The sequence below is a fragment of the Trifolium pratense genome, linkage group LG3, assembly GCF_020283565.1.
Source record: "Trifolium pratense cultivar HEN17-A07 linkage group LG3, ARS_RC_1.1, whole genome shotgun sequence".
Lineage (NCBI taxonomy): Eukaryota > Viridiplantae > Streptophyta > Magnoliopsida > Fabales > Fabaceae > Trifolium > Trifolium pratense.
This window is the reverse complement of record NC_060061.1, coordinates 49,366,887-49,389,991: the sequence shown is the minus strand read 5'-3', so window position 1 is coordinate 49,389,991 and position 23,105 is coordinate 49,366,887. Positions and strand designations below refer to the sequence as shown.

Sequence of the window (23,105 nt, the reverse complement as noted above, 5' to 3'; positions counted from 1 at the left end):
CCATTCTGATGTGGAGTGTAGGCTGCTGTAAGCTGTCTTCTTATGCCATGAGTGTCACAAAATTCATTGAAAGCAGATGAAGTGTACTCACCTCCCATATCTGTTCTGAAACATTGAATGGCTTGCTTACATTCATTCTCAACTAATGCTTTGAACTTCTTAAACATGGTTAGGGCCTCAGATTTCTCATACATGAAGTAAATCCATGTCTTTCTGCTCATGTCATCTGTAAAGGTGATGAAATACCTTTTCTTTCCATTTGACTCAGGACTAATTGGCCCACATATATCAGAATGAACTAGTTCTAACTTTGTGCTAGCTCTCCATGAACTTTTCTTAGGTGCAGATTGTTTTTGTTGTTTGCCTTTCATACAGTTTGTACATTTTTCATTTGATTCCTTCAATTTAGGCAAACCAATAACCATTTGCTTTTGAGTTAGTATATTCATACCTTTGAAGCTCAAGTGGCCATATCTCTGATGCCACAGGGTAGAGTCATCAGCTCCTGAGATCTTCATGCATTGAGGGACTATGATAGGTGCTTTGATCACAAACATTCTATTGAAAGTCATAGCTGTGGCCATGATTAAACCTTTCTCATCATGAAACACTTTGCAGGTATCATCTTTGAATATAATTGTCAAATTCTTTTGCTGCAATTGGCCAATACTCAATAGATTGTTCTTCAAGCCAGGTAAGTAATACACACTTGTGAGAGTTTGAACAAAACCTTTGATGTACAATTTCAAATTTCCTTTACCTTCAACAGCCATCTTTGAATCATCACCCAATTTCACTGAGTCTTTGAATGTGTCATCAAAATCAAATAACCAGTTCTTGTTTCCCACCATGTGATTGCTACAACCTGAATCCAAGAACCACAATTCTAGCTTATCATCAGATTCTATTGAATCATTGACTGCAGTCTCTTGAGCCATCAAAAGAATTTCTTTTGTCTCATCAAATTGTGCATAGTTAGCATGATCTTCTTCCCAACTTGGGCAATCAGCTTGATAGTGACCAAGTTTGTGACATTTGTAGCATTCCACTGAATCTTTATTGATTGAAGCACCTCTTCCCCCTCTTCCTCTGGCCCTACCTCGACCTCTGCTGTAAGAACCTTCTCCTCTACCACCATTGTAGCCTCTTCCACCATTAGAGACCTTGAGGATCTGTTCTTGCTCATCTTTCTGACTCTTCATTCTTTGTTCTTGAACAAGTAGGCTGCTCTGCAGCTCATCAACTGTCATGGTTGTTGTGTCATTAGATTCTTCTATTGAACAAGCAACATAGTTGAATCTAGATGTCAAAGATCTCAAGATCTTTTCAACAATCATAGACTGTGTCACAGTCTCACCATGACTACTCATCTTGTTGGCAATGCACAGAGTTCTTGAGAAATACTCCTTAATGGATTCACCAATCTTCATGTTAAGAGTTTCAAATTCCTTCCTCAAAGCCTGAAGTTGTGCTCTCTTCACTTTGGTGGATCCTTGATACTTCTGTCGCATTGAGTCCCATATCTCTTTAGCTGTGCCTCTTGCAAGAATGGTTTCAAGTATTGCTCTATCAATAGCTTGAAACAGGAAGTTCTTTGCCTTCAGATCATTCAACTTGCTTTCATGTGCACGTTGAATTTGTTCTTGCGATGCGCCAGCCGGAGCAACAAACACTCCATCTTCAATGAGACTCCAATACTCTTTGGATCTCAGTAGATTTTCCATAAGCATTGACCAATGATCATAGTGTCCATCAAATCTAGGGATTGATGGTTGCAGGTAAGTGCTTGATTCCGCCATGGAATCGTCAAGCAAGAATCGAAAGAAAACGATGAATCTTTGTAACTAACAACGGTTAGGAATCAACGGATTGGATCGTTTTGGAGGTAAACTGATACCAAATGTTAAGGCAAATGCAATCACTAAGTTCTCATTGACATAGGCAAGGCCTTATATAGCTCTTGCAAAACGGTTACAATCAATCAACAACAAACTAACAAACTTATCCAACTAACTTGCGCCTTAAGCAACCACGCGCACACAGGCCTAGCAGCCGCAGTTGGCTTACACGCGGGCTTGGCTTGCCAATGAGCATGCCTGCAGCTCATGCTCTAACAAAACTAAGCATAACGTCAGCAAACCGCTGAATTAGTCCACCAAAAATTATTTTTTATAGTTAACTTTCTGACCATTTTGCACAAGGTGGTTTGAAAACATCCATGTAATAATTGATCACATTATTAAAAAAAGGGAGCTTCTATGGTGCAGTCCCCTTTTTGGACTGTTTTGGTGCAGTCCTTTTTTTACCAATAAAATTCAATTTAATTCCTACATCAGCGCAAGTCTATGGTGAGTCTTTTTTTTTTAACAAACTTTTATTTATTGCATATGAGTCCTCTATTAAGTAAGTATTTATTTACAAATTACAAACAAAAAAACAATTTATTTCAATTTAAAACAAATCAGATAATATAATTTATAATATTTTTTATTTGACCAAATTAAAAATGAAATTGAGAACCCTAAATCCCAAATTCCACCTATTGTGTATCAGTGTATGTTTTTTTTTGTTGTGCTTCCGATCCAAAAAAAAGAATATGCGTTGTTATTAGTTTATTGGGTAGTATTGTTAGTCGGTACTGGGTTTGTTCTCTTGATGGAATGAGCCACGATTGAATTGTTTGAAGGAGAATATGTTCTAAAAGCCAACTATTGCAATGAAAGGATGGATATGAGTTTATTAAATTTTTGGATAGTGAATTTATTGGGTTTTTCCTCTTGCTGGAAGTAATGTGTTTCTTGTTTATGGTTTGGAAAAGATCCCTTTTGTTCAATTCATTATTTTGCAATTTTGTTGTTTGTTAGGTTGATTTGATTGTTTGATTGATCTTCTCTCCGTCGATTATTCTGTTTGAGTACTTTTCTCTGGTAACCTTCAATTTTAGTTACTTTGATGAACGCATGTGATGAACAGTAGTTTCAATTTTAGTGATTTTGTGACTTTGTTGTTTCTTATTTCAATTTTAGTTGTAATTTTGTTTTAATTGATTTACAATAACAATTAAAATTAAAAACAATTTAAATATTTAAGTACTTTTGTAACTTTTAATATGGTAGGGACTTAGTTGAAATATTAATAGATATAAAGATGCATGATAAGTACTATATAAGTTGTTTGTACCATATAATTCATTCAAAGTGAATCAACACTGCATTCTCATTTACCAGATTAGAACTGCACCAAAACCATCCAAATAAAGGCTGCACCATAGAATTTTCCTTAAAAAAATACTCCTTCAATAATTTTTTCCTTATCGGTGAGGGTTAACTTAGGAAAGTCACCAACAACAACAATAATTATCGAGTCATGTATTGATTATGACAATATACAAAATATTATGTCATATATGAAAGATAAAATTTATTTATTACAACTAATGAATAATATATGTGCTATTGATAGTATTGTATGAAAAAATGGGCACCGAACTTGTGACATGCATTGGTTATGAGACAATATATAAAATTAAATTAGGCAACCCATTAAATTATTATAAATGAAAGGGTAGATATAGTATGTAGATACTAAAACTAGTGACAAAAATTGAGCTTGACATTGAGATTCCTCTTTATATGCATTTTTTTTCCTCTTTATAAAAAAGTTAATCTATAACAATATATAAAGGAGAGATGATTGAGGAGTTTGAGCTGACTTTTTGTTTGGTCTATTTTGTCCTTCATTATTATTTGAAATAATACTTAACAATGGGCTTTGACCCCCTTTTGTATCCAAAAAAAAATAACACTTAACAATAATACCAATAATACCCTTGATTTTTTTAGTAGAAACAAAAAATTTTATTAACAAACTCACAATAACACAAGACATATCTTTTTTTTTCCGACATAAGTTAGACACAGGCATGCGCGGAACGTGCTTGCCTGACCGCTAGTAATAACAAATTTGACAAGGTGGATAGTATATGCCACGTGGGAAGACACGTAGGTTTTTACTAATAGGGAGCTTCTATGGTGAAGTCACATAATTGATTTCTTTGATGAAGTTGTTGATCTGGCCCAATAAGAAAGCAATGTTGACTTACTCAATGCCACATAAAATTATACAGTACACATATTTACTATGTATCTCTATGTACCCTCATAGATCAAGTGAGTGTTAACCGTTTGATTTATGACATGTGGCATAATACTAGAAGAGATTAAAACATCAAAATTATTATTTATTCAATAAAAAAAAAGAACATAATATTAAAGAAAAAATATACAACAACAATTTCATGGTCTCCTTCCTCTCATTATCTCACCACCGCTGCTCCTCCCTCTTTCTCTCATCGTCGCCGTCGGTGCCACTGTTCGTGCCTCCTCCCCTTCCCGTCTATCTTTTGTAACCGCTTCTCCACACACGTTTTCCCTCGCCGCCATTGTCACGAGCGATCCTCACCGTCCTGCCGCCGTCCTGCCACCGTCCTTCCACCGTCGTGAATAACACCTTGATTTGAGTTTTTATAAACTGTTTTAAAAAAATTGGGGTCACTAAATTTGATTAATCTTATGTAATGAACAGTGTTTCATATTCAATTTTTGAGATTTCAATTATTGGGTCAATGAGAGTGGATGTTATAGAGAAAAAAGTTTAAGTTTTTAGAATTTGGGTTTTTGAGATTTCAGTAACTGGGTCAATGGGAGTGGATATTATAGTGAAATTCAAATAAATTAATTTTGTTTTGTTAGTTGTTCTCACTTCGTTGGAATTTGTCTTCGTCGGGAAGGAGAGGGTCGGCGGCGGCGGAATGGAGAGAGGTGAGAGTAGCTATGCAACGAGAGAAACTGTTTTTTGTTTTTTTAAATATATTTTTTCCGGTGGCGGAGAGAAACGACGGCGGTGAGAGAAAGAGGGGGAGACAGAGGTGAGGAGGAAGTTCATTTGTTGTATTTGAGGATGAAGTACAGAGAAAAGCAATAACCTTTTTAATTATTGTAAAAAAAAAAACAAAACCTTTTAATTACCAACCATTGGATTTAAATTTGGCACATGTCACACATCTATAAAATGGGTGTAAAGTTGTATTTGTAACACTAGATCTGACTTCATCAATGAAGCCATTTTGGTGACTTCACGCTAGAATTTTCCTTACTAATATGCATGATGATGACGAGACAAAGCAAGGTGGCTTTTCTTTTCATTTCTGTCTCTTTCTATCTTTCTTTCTTTCTCTCTCAAAAGAAAAGAAATTGATTAACGTATTTGTTGTTTCGTTTGTCGGGAGTTTTATGTTTTAGTTACGTTGTTGGTTGTTGCAGAATGAAACAACAAAACCATTAATTAAACACAAAACATTGAAACATTTTTTCACATTACAAACAAAGCTCTATTAACTTCAATCACAACACTCTCACTTCATAATTCTATTCTACAATTCTCATTATCTCCCACTTTCATTTGCTTAATTGTTTAATTCTTTTTAAAAAATTTCGTTAATTGTTATTATCATTAATTGTGTAATTGTTGTTGTTGTTGTTATATAATATTATCTACATTTTCTTCCCTATTCTATTGAATTGGGACAATTTTTGAGATCTACAAAACGCTGCGTTTTGTTCGTTCTACTAGGGGTTTGTTTGGGTTATCGGTTTGGATCCAATCGTGGAAGTAACAGCGCCATTGGATGGCGCTGTTCCGAAGATTCTTTTACCGGAAACCGCCGGATCGTCTTCTTGAGATCTCCGAGAGAGTCTACGGTAATGTATTTTTCTCAAATTTTTCAATTTTTTTCTTTTTAATAATAATAAAAAAAGTGTTTTTATGGTGTTTGAGCTATTGAAAATTGAAGTTTTCAACAATGCCTATCATTATGTAACGTAATGTGTTGCTTTTTATGAACCACTTAACACGACACCGACACTGACACGTGGACACCGGTAGTAATAATTTGAGAAATGGAAGTGATTGAATGCAACAGGGTATGGCGGTATCAGCCTTTAATTTTAAGTTTCGGTGCTCTATAGGTTACTATTAGTTTGAAAAATGTGGAATCAGGTTTAGGTTACTATTATTGATTTCTTCTAGTAATGCTTCAAGCTGCATCAAGTAAGAAAATGACACGTAGACATCGGTAGTAAGAATTTGAGACATGGAAGTGATTGAATGTAATAGGGTACGTCGGTTTTGTGTTGGTATCAGATACAGCCTTTAATTTGAAATGTCGGTTCTACGTAGGTTAGTATTAGTTTGAAAAATGTGGAATTGGGTTTAGGGTTACTATTATTGATTTCTTCTAATGATGCTTTAAGATGCATCAAGTTGATTAAGATGGTTTTCTTTCCTGATTCACATTAATGTTTCAGGAATTGGGTTGTTCGAAGTGTAGCAAAATGTGAAACCTATAGATGACTGAGTAGAGCTTAATAAGTGTTAGGTTTAACTGTTTAACTCCTCAGTCCTCCTCGTCTCTTCTTTGGAGTGAGACGATTGTAATGTAAGTCTTTACAAGTACTCTTTAAGCTGAAAGGCTTTTCGTTTCTGGTCTTGGATTACGCTAACTTTTTATGGACCAAAAAAAGCGCAACAAAATGTTGAACAGGAGACTTGGGTTAAATTTGAAACTACATTGCTAAAATAGTAGTATTCAGGTGCCTGGTAGTGATTTATGAGTTGAGGAATATAGGAAGGTTGGTTGAGAAACTCTTGGAAGAAGGGTTTTGAATAAGACTGATTTAATTATGCTTTAGGGTATATTTGGATGGAGGGTTTTGGAGGGAAAGGCAAGGTCGGGTAAAATTCTCACTTTTAGATCAAGGGAGTTGCATAAAAAATATTTCCATGGGATCAGGAGTTAGGATACTAAGTTTCATGATAATTTTTCATTTTATTGAAAAATGATCAAGTTACTGAATCTTTACTTGGAATGAAAAATTTACATTATCTTGAGCAGTTAATCTTTTCTTTGACATACTCATTTACATTGTGTTTCGGTTTCTTTCGTTTCTTAACTAGTTATTAAGATGAAACCCATGATTTTGCGAATTAAGTTTTTTGAGTTCTATTTTGATAATATTTGAATGTTCTTCTATTTTATGCAGTTTTTGATTGCTGCTTCTCTACGGACGTCTTGGAAGAGGATGAGTACAAAGTTTATATGGGGGGAATTGTAGCTCAACTACAAGATTACTTTCCAGATGCTTCTTTCATGGTATTCAATTTCAGAGAAGGGGATAAGCGCAGCCAAATTGCAGACCTTTTATCTCTGTGTGACATGACAGTTATGGAGTACCCTCGGCAATACGAGGGCTGTCCACTTCTGCCTTTAGAGATGATTCATCACTTCCTTCGATCAAGTGAAAGCTGGCTGTCTTTGGAGGGGCAACAAAATGTGCTTTTGATGCACTGTGAAAGAGGGGGGTGGCCCGTGCTGGCATTTATGCTAGCCGGTCTTTTATTGTACCGAAAACAATACAGTGGAGAGCTGAAGACTCTTGAAATGGTCTACAAGCAAGCACCTAGACAACTTCTCCAGCTTTTATTACCTTTGAACCCACAACCTTCTCAGTTAAGATATCTTCAGTATATTTCCAGGAGACATTTGGGTTCTGAGTGGCCTCCATCAGAAACACCCTTATATTTGGATTGTTTGATTCTAAGAGTTCTTCCGTTATTTGATGATGGAAAAGGTTGCAGGCCTGTTGTACGTGTTTATGGTCCGGACCCTTCTAATCCTGCCAATAGAAGTTCTAAGCTTCTTTTCTCAACTTCAAACAATCAAAAACACATTCGCCACTACCTGCAGGTGATGTATAGTTATGCTATTCATACTGAATGTGAATTAATTTGATAGAAAGTCTGCTTAAGAAATTTTAACCACAGGCAGAATGTATGCTCGTGAAAATTGATATTCGTTGTCGTGTTCAAGGGGATGTCGTTCTTGAGTGCATACATTTAAGCGAAGATTTCATTCGTGAGGAGGTGATGTTTAGAGTCATGTTTCATACAGCGTTTGTACGGTCAAATATTTTGGTGCTGGGCCGCGATGAAATGGATATGTTGTGGGATACAAAGGATCAGTTCTCCAAGGATTTTAAATCTGAGGTAATTTATTTGTTATTCTTATGTAACAGCAATTTTCCAAGTCAGTAGGAGATGATTACATACTCATATCTGTATCAGGTGGTTTTTTTGGATGCTGATGCTGTTATACCTGATCTAACCACAGTCAATGTGAGTGAAGATGAAAATGAAACAGAAAGCGGTTCACCTGACGAATTCTATGAAGTGGAAGAGATCTTCAGCAATGTAATTGATGCACAGGATTCTCCAAGGGTTCGTGACAGTGCAGTGCAAGATGGAAGCCATAAAGATATCTGGAATGAGTATTCAGATCCTCATACTCTTCAGGATTCTACGCCAGATGATGGGATTCACCAGCAGGTTGGAACGACGGATTCTGGTATTAATGAAGTGAAAGACATTACTGTTGATGATGTGAATTACAAGCTCGATGAGCGTGTAGATTCAGATACTCACATAGTGAAAGATATTGCTGTGGATGATGGGTACAATAAGCCAAGTTCCATTGCAGTCACTTTTGATATGATGGAAACTCCGGAGAGACAGGAAGTCATTTTGGATGCGCATGAGGAGTTGGCAGTTATGCAAAAAAAGTACGACGAAGATAACAACACACCACTAAAAGAATTAGAGCCTGAGGAAGGGCAGCAGATGCATGAGCTTGCCCGATCGATGTCTGTTGAAAATAACAAAGATTCCTATCTAGATTCATTGCATGTTTCATATCCACCGACAAGGCATAATAGTTTACCAACTGCTCTGTTAAATGCTACCGCTGCAAAGGAGAAAATGACTAATGCTGAAGAAAGACTTGTTTCTAGTTCTCATGTCAACGAAGCGGCTGATTCTATGGACTTGACAAATGATCTGAAAAGTTGTAATGGGAACAATTCAAAATCTTTAGAAAGCATAGGGGAAATAGACTCAAACGCCCAACCATCATCAATAATGCCAATTACAGAGTCATCTCATCAGACAACCACTCAAGCACCACAGTTGAGCACTGATCAGGTGCCACAACCTCATCCTCCCCCACCACCCCCACTTCCACGCAGATCACCATCTTCTTTGGATGGTGAAGTGTCTACGTTACCGCAACCGCCGCCACAACCACCACCACCACCACCACCACCACCACCTACTTTGACATTATTTGGTAAGAAAAATGAAGAGATGGCCATACAAGCTGCAACTCCTCCTCCTCCACCCGCTCCACCTCCATTTTCTGGGAATAATAGAGGGAGCTCATTACCTCATTGGCACCCAGTTTATTCATCCATCGATGAAATTGGAGAAAATAGTGGTGCTTCACCTCCTTCAACTCCTCCTATAGTAGGAAGTGCAATTACATCAAAAGCTTCTAAATTAATCGGTGCAGTCTCCCTTCCCCGTCCTCCTCCTCCACCACCACCTCCCCCGCCTTCTTTGTCTTATATGGATAGAACTCCCCTCCTTCCTCCTTCAACACCATCACTTCACACTCCACCCCCACCACCTTTAAGTAAATCTCCACCTCCACTACCATCACCACCACCTCCTCCTCCTCCTCTGCCTGTTGTATATAGAGCTTCAACATCAACACCTTCATCTTCTTTTACTAGATCCCCACCACCACCTCCTCCGCCGCCACCTTCTTTATGTATAGCTCCATCATCTCCACCTTCTATTGGTATAGCTACACCACCTCCACCTCTTCCTCCATCAAGTGAACAACCACCACCACCTCCTTCAATGTCTAAGGCCCCACCACCCCCACTACCACATCTTCCTGCATTAAGTGGAGCACCACCACCACCACCTGCTTCTTCACTATCTAAAGCCCTACCACCCCCATCATTCTATGGAGCTCTACCATCACCACCACCACCTCCTTCAATGTCTAAGGTCCCACCACCCCCACCTCCACCATCACATCTTGCATCAAATGGAGCACCTCCACCTCCTTCAATGTCTAAGGCCCCACCACCTCCACCATCACCACCACCAAATCTTCCTACATCAAGTGAAACACCTCCACCACCTCCTTCAATGTCTAAGGCTCCACCACCCCCACCTCCACCCCCACCATTCTATGGAGCTCCACCACCACCACCACCACCAAATCTTCCTACATCAAGTGAAGCACCTCCACCACCTCCTTCAATGTCTAAGGCTCCACCACCCCCACCTCCACCTCCTCCACCACCACCACCACCTAATTTTCTTGCATCAAATGAAGCACTTCCACCACCTCCTTCAGTTTCTAAGGCCCCACCACCCCCACCTACACCATTCTATGGAGCTCCACCACCACCATCATATCTTGCATCAAATGGAGCACCTCCACCACCACCACCACCTCCTTCAATGTCTAATCCCCCACCACCCCCACCTCCACCATTCTATGCAGCTCCACCACCACCACCACAATCATATCATGCATCAAAAGAAGCACCACCACCACCTCCACCTCCTTCAATGTCTAATCCCCCGCCACCACCACCTCCACCATTCTATGCAGCTCCACCACCACCTCCTTCATTGTCTACGGCCCCAACACCCCCACCTCCACCATTCCATGGAGCTGCACCACCACCACATCCACCACCACATCCTTCAATGTCTAATGCCCCACCACCACCACCTCCACCATTCTATGCAGCTCCACCACCACCTCCTTCAATGCCTACGGCCCCAACACCCCCACCTCCACCATTCTATGGAGCTGCACCACCACCACATCCTTCAATGTCTAATGCCCCACCACCACCACCTCCACCATTCTATGGAGCTCCACCACCACCATCTCCGATGCATGGGGCACGAGCACCACCTCCTCCACCTCCTCCGGGTGGTGGAGGCCCACCTCCTCCTCCACCTCCAGGTTTTGGAGGCCCACCTCCTCCTCCACCTCCAGGTTTTGGAGGCCCACCTCCTCCGCCACTTCCAGGTGGTGGAGGCCCACCTCCTCCGCCACCTCCAGGTGGTCGAGGCCCAGGTCCACCACCTCCTCCTGGAGCGCCTGGTGCTCCTGCACCTCCTGGACTTCCAGGTGGTGCACCTCCACCACCTGGAGGGAGAGGGCGTGGACTTGCACGTCCTACAGGTGCTGGTGCAGCGGCACCTCAACGAAACGCCTTTAAGCCTCTTCATTGGAGTAAGGTTACAAGGGCATTGCAAGGAAGTTTATGGTATGAATTACAAAGACATGGAGAAACTCAAAGGTAATTTGACATGTCTATTATTGCAAGATTTTATTGAGTGTTTTCCATTTGCTATAATTAAACACCACATTCATGCTTTAAATATCCTTCTGGTTGTAATGATCGGTTTTACAATCTATCTTAGTGGACAAGACTTTGACGTTTCAGAGTTAGAGAAGCTTTTCTCAAATGCTCCAAAACAGACTGGTAAACCTGGAGGGCCGAGCAAACCAGCAGCAACAAAAAATGAGAAAGTCACCTTGGTATTTTTCTGCACATTCTGGAAATATGCTTTTTGAAATTATCCTTGTGAGATATGATTTGATGGTTTCACTTGTTTTTTCCTTTTGGAATTGTAGTTCACCATGGTTTTTAGTTATATACTTCACAACAAAGATTGCTATGGTATAGGGCTTTCTTCATATTAAAGTAATACCATTGTTTGGAATGCCTAGTAATTTGTTCATAAAAGAAGTCATGTTCACTTTGATCTGACTTAAGTGATTAGGTATTTTCCCTATGACTGTGAAGGAAACAAATGTACACTTTTCTCTAGTTTTATCATGCCAAGAAAAATATTGAGGATTCCTTTGTACATAAAGTTTGAACTTGGGAATGAATGTTTTGAATTCATCACTTGGAAATTTTATTTTAATGTTGTCATTTCTTCATTGTTGTCTCATCTATGTCATGGGATTAAAACTCCGATAGTAAATCCATTCACTTGATATTTGTTTGGTCTCCCAAGTATTTGATCACTAATTTGTGTATTTGTATGCTTAATTATAGATTGACCTAAAGAGAGCCAATAATACTCTAATTATGCTCACAAAGGTTAAGATGCCACTTCCAGATATGATGGTAAGTTGGCACTTTGAAATTTCTTAATTCATGTGAGCTATTTTTACAGTATAAATATGCCACTCGGATTTTTCAGTAAAGCATACTATAATGAATGACAGTATTTTATAATGCATGAACTATAAATTTAAATTTTTGGATTGCTATTTCATAGTCTTGTGTCTGTAGACAAAGTGACGGAGGCAAAGGATCAGTTTTCAGTTGGGCGGGTGAAATGGAGAAATGCTTCAAGCTTTTTCTTGTGATCAAAATATGTCTTTGAAAGAAAAATTCTAACGCACATCTAATAGCATAAGATTGGCAATACTTTATGCTTCTGTACTGAATGTTGTATGATTAAGTGCCAACAAGAGCATAGGTTAACTGTTGTAGAGTTTACAATGTTGCATTGAATGAGTGTACGCATAAGAAAAAATCAGACGAGGAATTAATTTATTAGAACATATGAGCAAGACTTGTCAAAATTGCTTTATCAAACTTCTAAATCTCCACCTATATCCTTTTTAATTTTCTGACCTAATCTTTTGAAATTAATATTCTCAGGCTGCAGTACTTGCTTTGGATGACACGGTATTAGATGTTGATCAGGTGGAAAATCTTGTTAAATTTTGTCCTACCAAAGAGGAAATGGATCTTTTGAAGGTCAAGCTTATGAACTTATGCAGGATTCTTACATCTAGTTTTGACAATTAACTTTTCTCATTTCTGGCATCTGTTGTTACTATGGGTTGCATCCTTTTCCTTTCCTTTGATTTGTTTTTTTTTTCCTATCTAAATTGTGTTCATCTTGATTATGATTATTTAGGGATATACTGGTGACAAGGAGAATTTGGGAAAGTGTGAACAGGTCTGTGATTGATTTCTTTTGACCAAAGTATTATATAGTAATTGTACACAGAAAAATGTCAGTATATAGAACTTATATGTGATTACTTTGTTGACACATCTGTAGTTGATTCATGTGTTGGTGCCTTCAAATTTGCGTGAAGGGTGATTGGGCTGTCCAGAGAGTACAGTTTTCCTAGAGTGTATTGATGATAGGATAACTAAGGATACTCTGGTTTCCGAATGAAATTAAAAATAGTAAAGATAAACTATCTGGTGCTGCTGATTTGTTTTTTTTTAAGAAGCTGCTGCTGATTTGTTTTGAAATTCACTGTGCACATTAAATTCTGGAAGTGCAGTGAGAAGTACGAAGAACCTAGGTAGCCTGCTACCGTTAGATAAGAGTAAGTTCATGGTGAGAAACTGACTGGCTGAATGCAAATTGAAGCTTAATAATTGAGTATACTGGTCATATAGTCTCAGCCTCCTTGAGGTTCTCCCTCGTCAAGAAATCCATTGAGTCCCTCCATAAATTGAACCAGTGAATATTTTATCAATCCGTGATAAGCTTTGTTAGTTGAATACGAACCTCAGAAATTCGTTGAACTTCAAAGTACGTTTCCGCGCGTGTGATCTACGCGACTGGATCTTCGCCATTGACTGAAGCTCCACCTTCTTCGCAGAGAGACGGAATTCTTCTAGAGACAAATTAACTGTCACAGCACTGCTTTGTGGTGTTTCCCTGATATTCATCATACGATTCATCAACTCTATCAAAGATTTCCTCATTGCATCAATCCCAGACTCCAAACAGTGTTCCACAGCAGTGATTCGGCCATTCATTTTAGGTGGCATCACCAGTAGCAGGTCGGACCAATTGATAGAGCAGAGTTACATAGAGATTAAATGTTGAATAAATATTGTATTGATTATAATGGCAAATACAATAATAAACCATAGCCAAGGCTCCTCGAAAAGAGAATATTGATTCTCTCTGCCTTCACTAATATTTCTGACAGAATAATGATGCATGAATTTACCAATCACCATGCTCAAATATTCTAAATAACTGGCCTCACTCCTTTTTCTTCCTCTCATAGACCCTCCATATCTAGGGCCTCTCATGATTCCCGGACACCCATACATCCCCCTCATATGGTTTTGGCCTAGACAGCCTCCTATCAGATAGGAGTAGATTCTTTGCTAGAAACTGATGGGGATCGGCTGAATGCAAATTGAAGTTTAATAATTGAGAGTATTGGTTATAAATCGTCAGCTTTACATAGATGAATCAAGTTCATGAAAACGGCAATTCATAGGTCTTGTGACATGATAACAGTTTAGTTGCTGATGCCTGGTGGCATGTGGAAGAAAAAGTGTTTTACTCTTATTGATCTCCACCTCTTAGTATGTAGATATCAGATTATAAATAAATCATTTTGATCTTTGTTAACTCAATAACCTCTTTGTAAGTAATCATATTCTTATATACATTAGTAATGTTTCAGTTCTTTTTGGAGCTGATGAAAGTGCCACGAGTGGAGTCGAAATTAAGAGTATTCTGTTTCAAGATTCAATTTCAGACTCAGGTTTCCTGTTGTCTGTAATAATAATCTGAATTTATTGTGGATTTGGTTTCTTGCTTTGCTTATCTTATCTCCATTCCACTTTCTGCAGATTACAGAGTTTAATAGGAGTTTAAACTTGGTGAACTCTGCATGTGACGAGGTACTTTTCTTATCAATGTAATAAACATTTTGTTGCTTGTATCTTTCTGACCTTGTTCATCTTTTCTTCTTATAGGTCCGAAATTCACTCAAACTGAAGGAGATTATGAAGAAAATTCTTTATTTGGGCAATACATTGAATCAAGGAACAGCAAGGGGTATGTCTTTCTTAGCAATGGAAGTGTCTTTCTCCTCTTTCATTTTTCCAATATAGCAAACATATATAGTGCTAGCTCTCTCTTACATTTCGATAGTCATTTGCCTTTCATCTTGTTAGCAGACAAACTTATATGTGTTTTTGTTACATACGATCTATTATAATTGATGTGAATTCACTTTCTACAGGATCTGCTGTTGGGTTCAAGTTGGATAGCCTTTTAAAGCTCACCGACACTCGTGCTTCTAACAGTAAAATGACACTGATGCATTATCTTTGCAAGGTACACTTCTTAGTTGCAATAAATGAAGATATTATTTGGTGGCATAACTTTCTGGTTTTTCTTTTCATTTTGAACTTCAGGTCCTAGCTGAAAAGTCTCCTTCACTCCTTGATTTTCACCATGACCTAGTTAGCGTAGAGACTGCCTCTAAGGTAAAGATTTATTTTTGGCACTTCATGTGCAAAAAATATAGGTCAATTTCACTTTTGCTACTACTATGATTAATGATTTACTAGTGAAATTTCACTTTTCCCCTTACACTTGTAAAAAAACACCCCTTATGTCTTTAGTGGATTTTGAAATGGTGTGCCTGTCGTTCATATTAAGGTTTAGCTTATATCTCTTTTGCAGACTGATAATGTAAGCTTTTCTTAAATTGCAGACAAGCATATTGTCTAAGTTTTCACACATTGTCTGTTAGAGCACAAATGGTGGAACTTACACCTAGATTTAAAAATTATTTTAAAATACATGATATTCTTAGGTTTTGGGCCTAAAACAATTGGCTTAAATGCACCTTTGGCCCCCCAAGGTCTCACTGGACTGGAGATTTAACCGGTGAGACCTTCGGGTCAAGGTTCAACCGGATCAATCGCTATTGAACCGGATATTAAATAAATATGATTATTTACTTATATAAAATCAACAAATAGGTAATTAGCGCTCACAAAATAAAAAAGGGCCAATATTAGCAAACAAATAATAAAGAAGCCCAATAAAAAATGTTATACCAAACCCAAAGTAACATAACCATAAGGTCAAACAACCCTAAATTCCTAACTCTGTTACACAAACACAATGCTCTGTATTTTACATAAATAATGAAAAATGACAGACACGTAAATTTGAAAAATCGCTCCAAGAATTCTCAAGGTTCCTTCTCGAATTCCCATCTTCTTTCTTTGCCTTTCAGTGATCTTTCTTCTCCTTTCTCTGTGTTTCTCCGAACCTTCCTTAACTTCTCTTACCCTGTGTTGTGCATCTGTTGATGATCTAGTTTTTACTAGTTTTTTTTCTTGGGAATTAAGCATCTTTTGTCTACCTGTTTTGCGTATCTGGAAAAACTGATAAGGGCAAAAACTAAATGAATTTTTAGTTTAATTATTTGGACCGGACGGTTGTCCAAAACCGGGACCGGTTCACCGGTTTTCTCAATTTTCACCGCTTTCTGGTTTTTTGTCTGGTTTTTGGAACCACCGGTTTTGTAAGTCCTCCAACCTGTTAGGTTCAGTTCCCGGTCCTACCAGTTGAACCGGCCGGTCTGGTCCGGTTTTTAAAACATTGCTACAGTTTGTATTACTACAATCTCCCCATCACAAAATTGGCTTGTAAGTTGTGGAAGCTTTGTAAGCTCGTATTAAGCACCATTTATAGTCAATAGCCAAAAGAAATTTGCATTATCAGGAAAAATAAATTTCTGTTGACTAACTTTCAGTAGTATTAGTTCACGGGATTTGCAATAACTATTTATTGTTCATTTCTGATCTTGCAGATTCAATTGAAAGCATTAGCAGAAGAAATGCAGGCAATTACCAAGGGACTAGAAAAAGTAAACCAGGAGCTTGCTGCATCTGAAAATGATGGCCCAGTGTCTGAAGTTTTCCATAAGGTGTTTAGCATTTTTTTGTTTGCTATTGATTCGTCATTATTATATCATGAAAAATGCACAATAAAGTGCAAAGACATTTCTGTCTCTAAACTTGATAATACTGGCTTTTCTCTTCGTGATGGTTGACATTGTAATTAATTCAAGTTAGTTAATTCAAGTTAATTCAAGTTTGCAGTCAAGCCTTGGGAGTTCTAGTTCAGATCTGTGAATAGGGTCGAGTAGATTTTTTTTTTCTTAAATTGATATCTTCATTGTACTTGACAATGTTGGATGCAGTTTTTCTGTCTGAATCTTTTGATTTGTAAAATGCGATTTAAAGTTGGATCATTCAAAAATATCAAGCCAATGGTCAATACAATTCTTATTTTATTACCTCTTTCCCCTTAAGTAAGGGATGATATCATTGTTCCAAGAACCACCCTATAATTGCCAACTAAACTTGGGGATAAAGAAGAAAATAGCAGATGAACTTCTCACTCTTCAAGCACAATGCTTGCCCAAAAAAGCACTTCGCCTTTTCCATAATATTCTATATCCCTTACATTCCCCTTTACACTCCCTTTATAACCACCTCTTCCTCATTACAAAGTCACACTACCCAATACTTCACTGCCACCTGTCACTGCATTCAGTTACTCTTATGAATATATTCACTATTTCCCATTGTACCCTCCTAATCACCATGAGCCTAAGTGCTAACATTATAAAAGCAGCTTTATATTCTTCCAAATTTTTAACTATGATGCGTGTCTAAGATATCTTTGGTCTGTTTGGTTTAGATGGCAAGCTCGTACCTTCACGGGCTTCTCTTTTTCCAGTTTCCCGCAATCTTGTTGAGGAAATAAACTTGTTTATGGCGTATTTTTATGTTGTTTTTCTGTTGGCCCTTTGTAATTTACTAAGCATGTCTGGTCCCAACTCACCGAAATCTCAAGCTGTTGAGTAGGATATTGAGTATTGCTTCCGTTAGTTCCAGCATGACCCCTCACATGAGTCCTACGGGCTTGAAACTTGTATGTTGCAAAGTCCGCCTCCCCTCACCCACACACCTTGTGTTGAAATTTGAATTCAACTTTAGTAAAAATAGGTGGGTGGCAAGGATCAAATCTAACGATGACTTGACCGTAGTAGAGGCTCCGATACCATGTAACAAACCACCTCTCCCAAAATCCTTAAGCTATTAAATGAAGGCACATGAATACTCATTTTATTGCATTTTTGATAAATTATTTGTGATGACACAATTTGTTTGCTTCTGCTAATGTAGTCTTGTATAAACATTGGCCATGTGTAAAAACAACATTAAGGTGTGCTTTAATTTTTTTCAGAAGGGAACAAGTTTTTCATCACATTGTGTCCATGAAGCTAATCCTGGCTTATATGGTTTGTCACCTGGTTTATATTTTCTGTGCATTTGACTTGCCTTTTTGTTCTTTTCAGACATTGAAAGGTTTCATTGATGAAGCCAAGTCTCAGGTGGATTCTGTAACACGCCTATATTCTGATGTGGTAATATGCTTAACCATCTTTTTTAGTAGATTATGCACGGGTATAAAAGGATATAAAGATTATATTATTCGTCTACGGACAGGGTAGAAATGCAGATGCACTTGCAGTTTATTTCGGTGAGGATCCTGCCCGTTGTCCATTTGAGCAAGGTAGGTTGATCATTATCTATTTATTTATTTATTTATTTATTTATATAGGTTGGTCATTATTACTTGTTGGTATGTATCACATATTGCCATTGTCTTTCCAATGATAACTTCAATTTTATCAGATTATAATTCATTTAAATGATGTTTTGGAGAAAATACATTTTACTGACCTTTTTCTTTTGTTACAGTTTGGTAGTTTGTTTTACTTCTCTCTAGATTTTGGAATTAGGTTCTTTGTACCCATTATTTGTTCTTAATGAAAGCTGCTATGAGCTACAAAAACCTCTTTGTGATTATCATAGTTACAAGTTGCTGAAAATTGAAAGAAATATGACTGTCCTTGAATTATAGTCTAAGCAGAAAAGGATGAAATAAACGATGATGATGATGATGGTGACAAAAGGAAAGGGTGAGGGAGAAACTAGTTAAGGAATAATAGTAAGATATAAATGGAGGAGAAATGGGAGGACAGGACCAAACATAGTTTCATAACAATAATACCTATGTTATAATGCTCAAGTTAACTTCTTACCTCTTCTTTTTCTTGATTGCAGTTACTGCAACTCTCTTAAATTTTATAAGGTTGTTTCTCAAAGCACATGAAGAGAATATCAAACAAGCAGAATTAGAGAAGAAGAAAGCTGAGAAAGAGGCTGAAGAGAAGAAGAAAGCTGAGAAAGAGGCTGAAATGGAGAAGGGTAAAGACAGTAACTTGACAAGGAATAGTGGAAAAGATAAAGAAGAAGGAAGCTGAGGAAGAGGCTGAGATGGAGAAGGCTAAGGACGTTTACCTGACAAGGAAGAGTGCGGAGGAGATAATTGGAGACTGGGTTGTCCACTCCTTTTCTCTGACATCATTATCAGCCGGAGATCAGAGATCTACCCTCGGGTATTAACGGGACTGCTTTCGAGATTGAATTCAGTAGCCTCACTTTCCAAGATGGTGGTGTGACAACTAGCCTCTGGATGTCCCTTAATGAGGCAGAATTGCGAGTTCTTGCCATGTGCTGATCTTTGTACATACAAAAGGCTTCGGAGTTGATTCTTTAATGGCATGTTGCAGAATATTCATGGAAAAATATTCTGGAAAGGCCAAATTTTGACCCAGCGTGGATGCCTGCCGAGATTGCTTGAGAATCAATCTGCATCTAATGCATGCTGCTATGAAGATGATGGATCCCATTCTTCAATTTAAAAAGAAATTTTGAAGGGAACATGCCTTCTATTTCAATAGAACTGGCTTCAGCTTTCATCATTCATTGGCATAATTTTCCGGCACCAGAGCGCATTCTTTTCGATTGTACAGCACCGGAGTCCAACATTAGCACCATATAACCTTGTATAAAGTTCTAAACCCTCCTCTTTTTAGGATCCAATTCTTTCTCATGTAACATAGAAATTAATTTCATTTTTTACCTATAGATAGAGAATTTTGTAGGATAGCTAACAAGCAGATTTTGTATAGTTATCAGGTTTAGAAAAGAATTAGGAATCAGGTCTCTGTAGTGTAGCTATAGGTGAACAACAGGTTGAGTTAGAAATCCTAGCTTACATTTATCTTGTGAAATGCAATACACAATGGTGAAGTGTAAAAGCTTCATGTTTAGTCTAGCAAATGAAATATAGTTTTGAGCAAACATTTTTGTTGTAGATAGATACGTTGCATATTCAAATGTGTAGTGCAGTTATTTAATACCTCTTTGATCGAGTTTTTTTGCACCTGTTGATAGACATTGCTAAATTTATTATTTTATTGTTTGCTTGAGTTATTATAGTACAAAAAGCTACCAGATTCATTAAAGCTAAGGATACTTAATAGTGTTTACCTTTCATTCCATGTATTAATTTCATTGATTTTGACACTTAAATTTGTTACCGGTATTCTGAAAGGGAACTGAAAGCTATGTAATAATGACGCTTCAAATTGAAGGCGTGTTCCATGTACGATATGTAGTGGTGTCTGATACCAACATGACACTAACACACGTGCTTAATTATATTTTCCATTATTCTATGTTCTTCAATTATTATGGGTGTCAGATGTGAGTGTTGTGTTCGATGTTGTGTCTTTGTGATTTCGTCATTAGATTAAGAGGCTTGAGCTAATGCAAAATGAACTTGTTACTCATTGGGAAAGAACCATTTTGCCTCTACTTTGCCTTTGACAGAACTGAGAAAGAAACTATGCAGGCAGCAAGTAACTCCTAGATTTGCTAAAAGCCAACATTAACAATCAAATACAATAAGCGTTACGGCCTTCAAAAGTGCAAGGGAAATAAGCAGAATCCTTTGTATTATTCACACTATAAGATTACTGATCAATTTACAAATGATGAAATAAAAAGAAGACAGATTTAAAGAATGTAAAAGAAAAACATTAAAAATGTGATGATGAACTAATCTCCAGCTTCTTGTTCTTGCACATAGCTGAGATATAAACCTTTACACCTTCAAAAGTTGCTCGGTTTGGTTCGATTAACAAACACGAATGAATCTTTAAAATAACTGCTAAAATAACTTGTAGCTCTTTCTCTTTTGAGAAACATAAGAATAGAAAAAGCCTTGATTTAATAACAACAAAATGTGTCATCATATTTGCTCAAGGCAGTTCTTGAAAATTCTTGACTCTCAAGTAACCATAATAATTGTCCTCCTCTATGATCTCAATCCTCAAAAAATGGTTGTCTTCTTTATCAAGTAATGATCCTCTTGTTTTGCAGTTTTTGTAAAACATGAAACTCACAATAGTGTCAATGATGATGAAAATTGAGTACAAATAAGCAATGAAAATACCCTCCAAAGCTATGGAAAACCATGACTTCTCACCAATGTAATAACCTCTTACGACCCGAAATTGAAACAAGGCTTCAATGGCGGCCAAACCTATATTAACAGGTAATGCCAAGAGCAAAGCCACTGATGTCCTTCCCCTTAGAACAACACATGCTTTCAAAATCGCCATGTAACCCCCATGTCCCTCCATACCAGTTAGCGTAAGTGCCATGTTGCATATCACGAGCGCGTTCGCGAGGATCACAGAGAAAAAAACCGCGGCTACAGCTGACAAAAAAAGGGTGAAACTCGGCGAAGAGTTTCCTAGCCCTTCAGAGAAACTAAATGCAAGAAAAAGGAAGCAAAAAGTTGATGCATTCGCAGAGAGAATAAAGAAAGTATTGTACACATAAGTGTGAAGGATTGATTTGTAATTATAACATGAAGGTTGCAAATTTTCTTTGGTTTTATTCAAAGCTTGAATTATGAATGCTTTTGTAATGAGGAAAAAGGTGAGAGTAAAAGGAAGGGTGAAGATTGATGAAGTGATTGTTTGAGAAACTTTAAGGTTGAGAATAGTAAACAATTGTGATGAAGATGGAAAACCTGCAGCATCAAAGAGATTCTTTAGGTGATTGTATATTTGAGGGAAGAGAGATGAAGAAAAAGGTACTAATGCTTGTGAAACAAGTATTGAAGCTGAGAATGGAAAAGCTAGAAATGATATTGTTGTGGTGAAATATTGATAGTTTTGAAGAAAACTATGAATTGATCTTCTAAGAATTTTGTATGAGACTTCCATTGGAATTGGTGTTTTTTGTTTTTGCTTCAACTAGAGAGGGTGATGAATTGAGAAGCTTATCAATTCTCACAAAAAATATGAAGACTTTTTTCTTTTGGAATTGTTCTTGATTTTTTTGGAAGGGTAGGTTGGAGAGTTTAAAAGGGATGATGTCTTTAAGAAATGGATAGGCCAACTAAAATAAACTAACTATTGCCAAAGGTGGAGCTGTTTAGGCTTTTAGATTTTTTTTTTTTTAATTTAATTAATTACCAAAGATGATTTTGAAGATTTTTAGTTTTTTCCTTTTGTTATGTGAATTTCCACCAACTTTAGTGTTTCTTAGTATGGACATTTTATCAATAAGTTTTTTTTTTTTTTTTTTTTTTACTGGTTTACAGGAGAGGGGGTCCTGAAAATTTGGAGTTTGACGGGAGATAAGTAAAGTCTGGACAATATATGTTCTTTCAATTATTTGTTTTATAATTTGTATCCAATAGAAATGATTTTAAGTTGTTAGCAAAATTAATTGTTCTTACGTGGGTAGAATTGTCTTTTATCATGTGTGCAACTAGTTTTTATTTTTGTAAAATTAATTGTGATGTGACTTTAAATTAAATAATTTCATTTTGAAAATATCATTTAATTTATTTTTATCTCAACCACACTTTTTAAAATTCAATTTTATTATGATTAATACTGCCAAAATCTAACCAACTAGGTGTTTTAAAGAGCAGAGAAACTAGAAAGCATATTTTTCATGGTGTCACTGACTTGACAAGTTAACAATAAGTAAGTGATTTGGTATGACATGCTTTTCGTCTTGGAATTGATTATGAAATATGAAATGTCTCTTTACTTAAAATGCACATTATTGAGTAGCTTATTATTGTTGGCTAGAATCCATTACAAGCCAGCAAATATATAGAAATTATGACAATTGATTTTTTTTTTAAGTTAAATTATGACAATTGATCAATCATTCAATTTTTGGCCCCTTTCCTTGAACTTTAAGTGTCATTATTTTTTTCAAGAAAATATATAGACTAAGAAAGAAAATATAATTCAATATGAATTCTGCTTTTTTTTTTTTGACTCGATGAATTTTGTTTAATAGAGAATGAAGAATGTGAGAAAGTGAGAATTTGGGACCCTATATATTTTGGCA

The 23,105-nt window shown here is 37.0% G+C and overlaps 2 protein-coding genes across 5 annotated transcripts; one reads left to right on the top strand and one right to left on the bottom strand.

Moving 5' to 3' along the window:
• Positions 1–4,118: 4,118 nt before the first annotated feature.
• LOC123913936 (formin-like protein 5) lies at positions 4,119–20,095 on the top strand. Of its 4 annotated transcripts, none has more exons than XM_045964870.1 (17): positions 4,119–5,759; positions 7,101–7,804; positions 7,882–8,103; positions 8,182–11,285; positions 11,410–11,527; positions 12,054–12,125; positions 12,669–12,767; positions 12,931–12,972; positions 14,459–14,539; positions 14,628–14,678; positions 14,754–14,835; positions 15,023–15,117; positions 15,198–15,269; positions 16,610–16,726; positions 18,167–18,235; positions 18,318–18,384; positions 18,939–20,095. In XM_045964870.1, exons 1-17 carry the CDS (start codon positions 5,687–5,689, stop codon positions 19,136–19,138), a joined length of 5,268 nt encoding a protein of 1,755 aa, XP_045820826.1. In that variant the 5' UTR covers positions 4,119–5,686; the 3' UTR covers positions 19,139–20,095. The 4 variants fall into 4 exon arrangements, with proteins under 4 accessions (XP_045820826.1, XP_045820828.1, XP_045820827.1 ...); XM_045964872.1 differs by having other exon boundaries at positions 18,323–18,384; positions 18,939–19,025; XM_045964871.1 differs by lacking the exon at positions 12,054–12,125.
• Positions 20,096–20,660: 565 nt separating this feature from the next.
• On the bottom strand, positions 20,661–22,146 carry LOC123918346. The gene has a single exon (XM_045970369.1). It carries the CDS (start codon positions 21,956–21,958, stop codon positions 20,984–20,986), a length of 975 nt encoding a protein of 324 aa, XP_045826325.1. The 5' UTR covers positions 21,959–22,146; the 3' UTR covers positions 20,661–20,983.
• Positions 22,147–23,105: the final 959 nt, after the last annotated feature.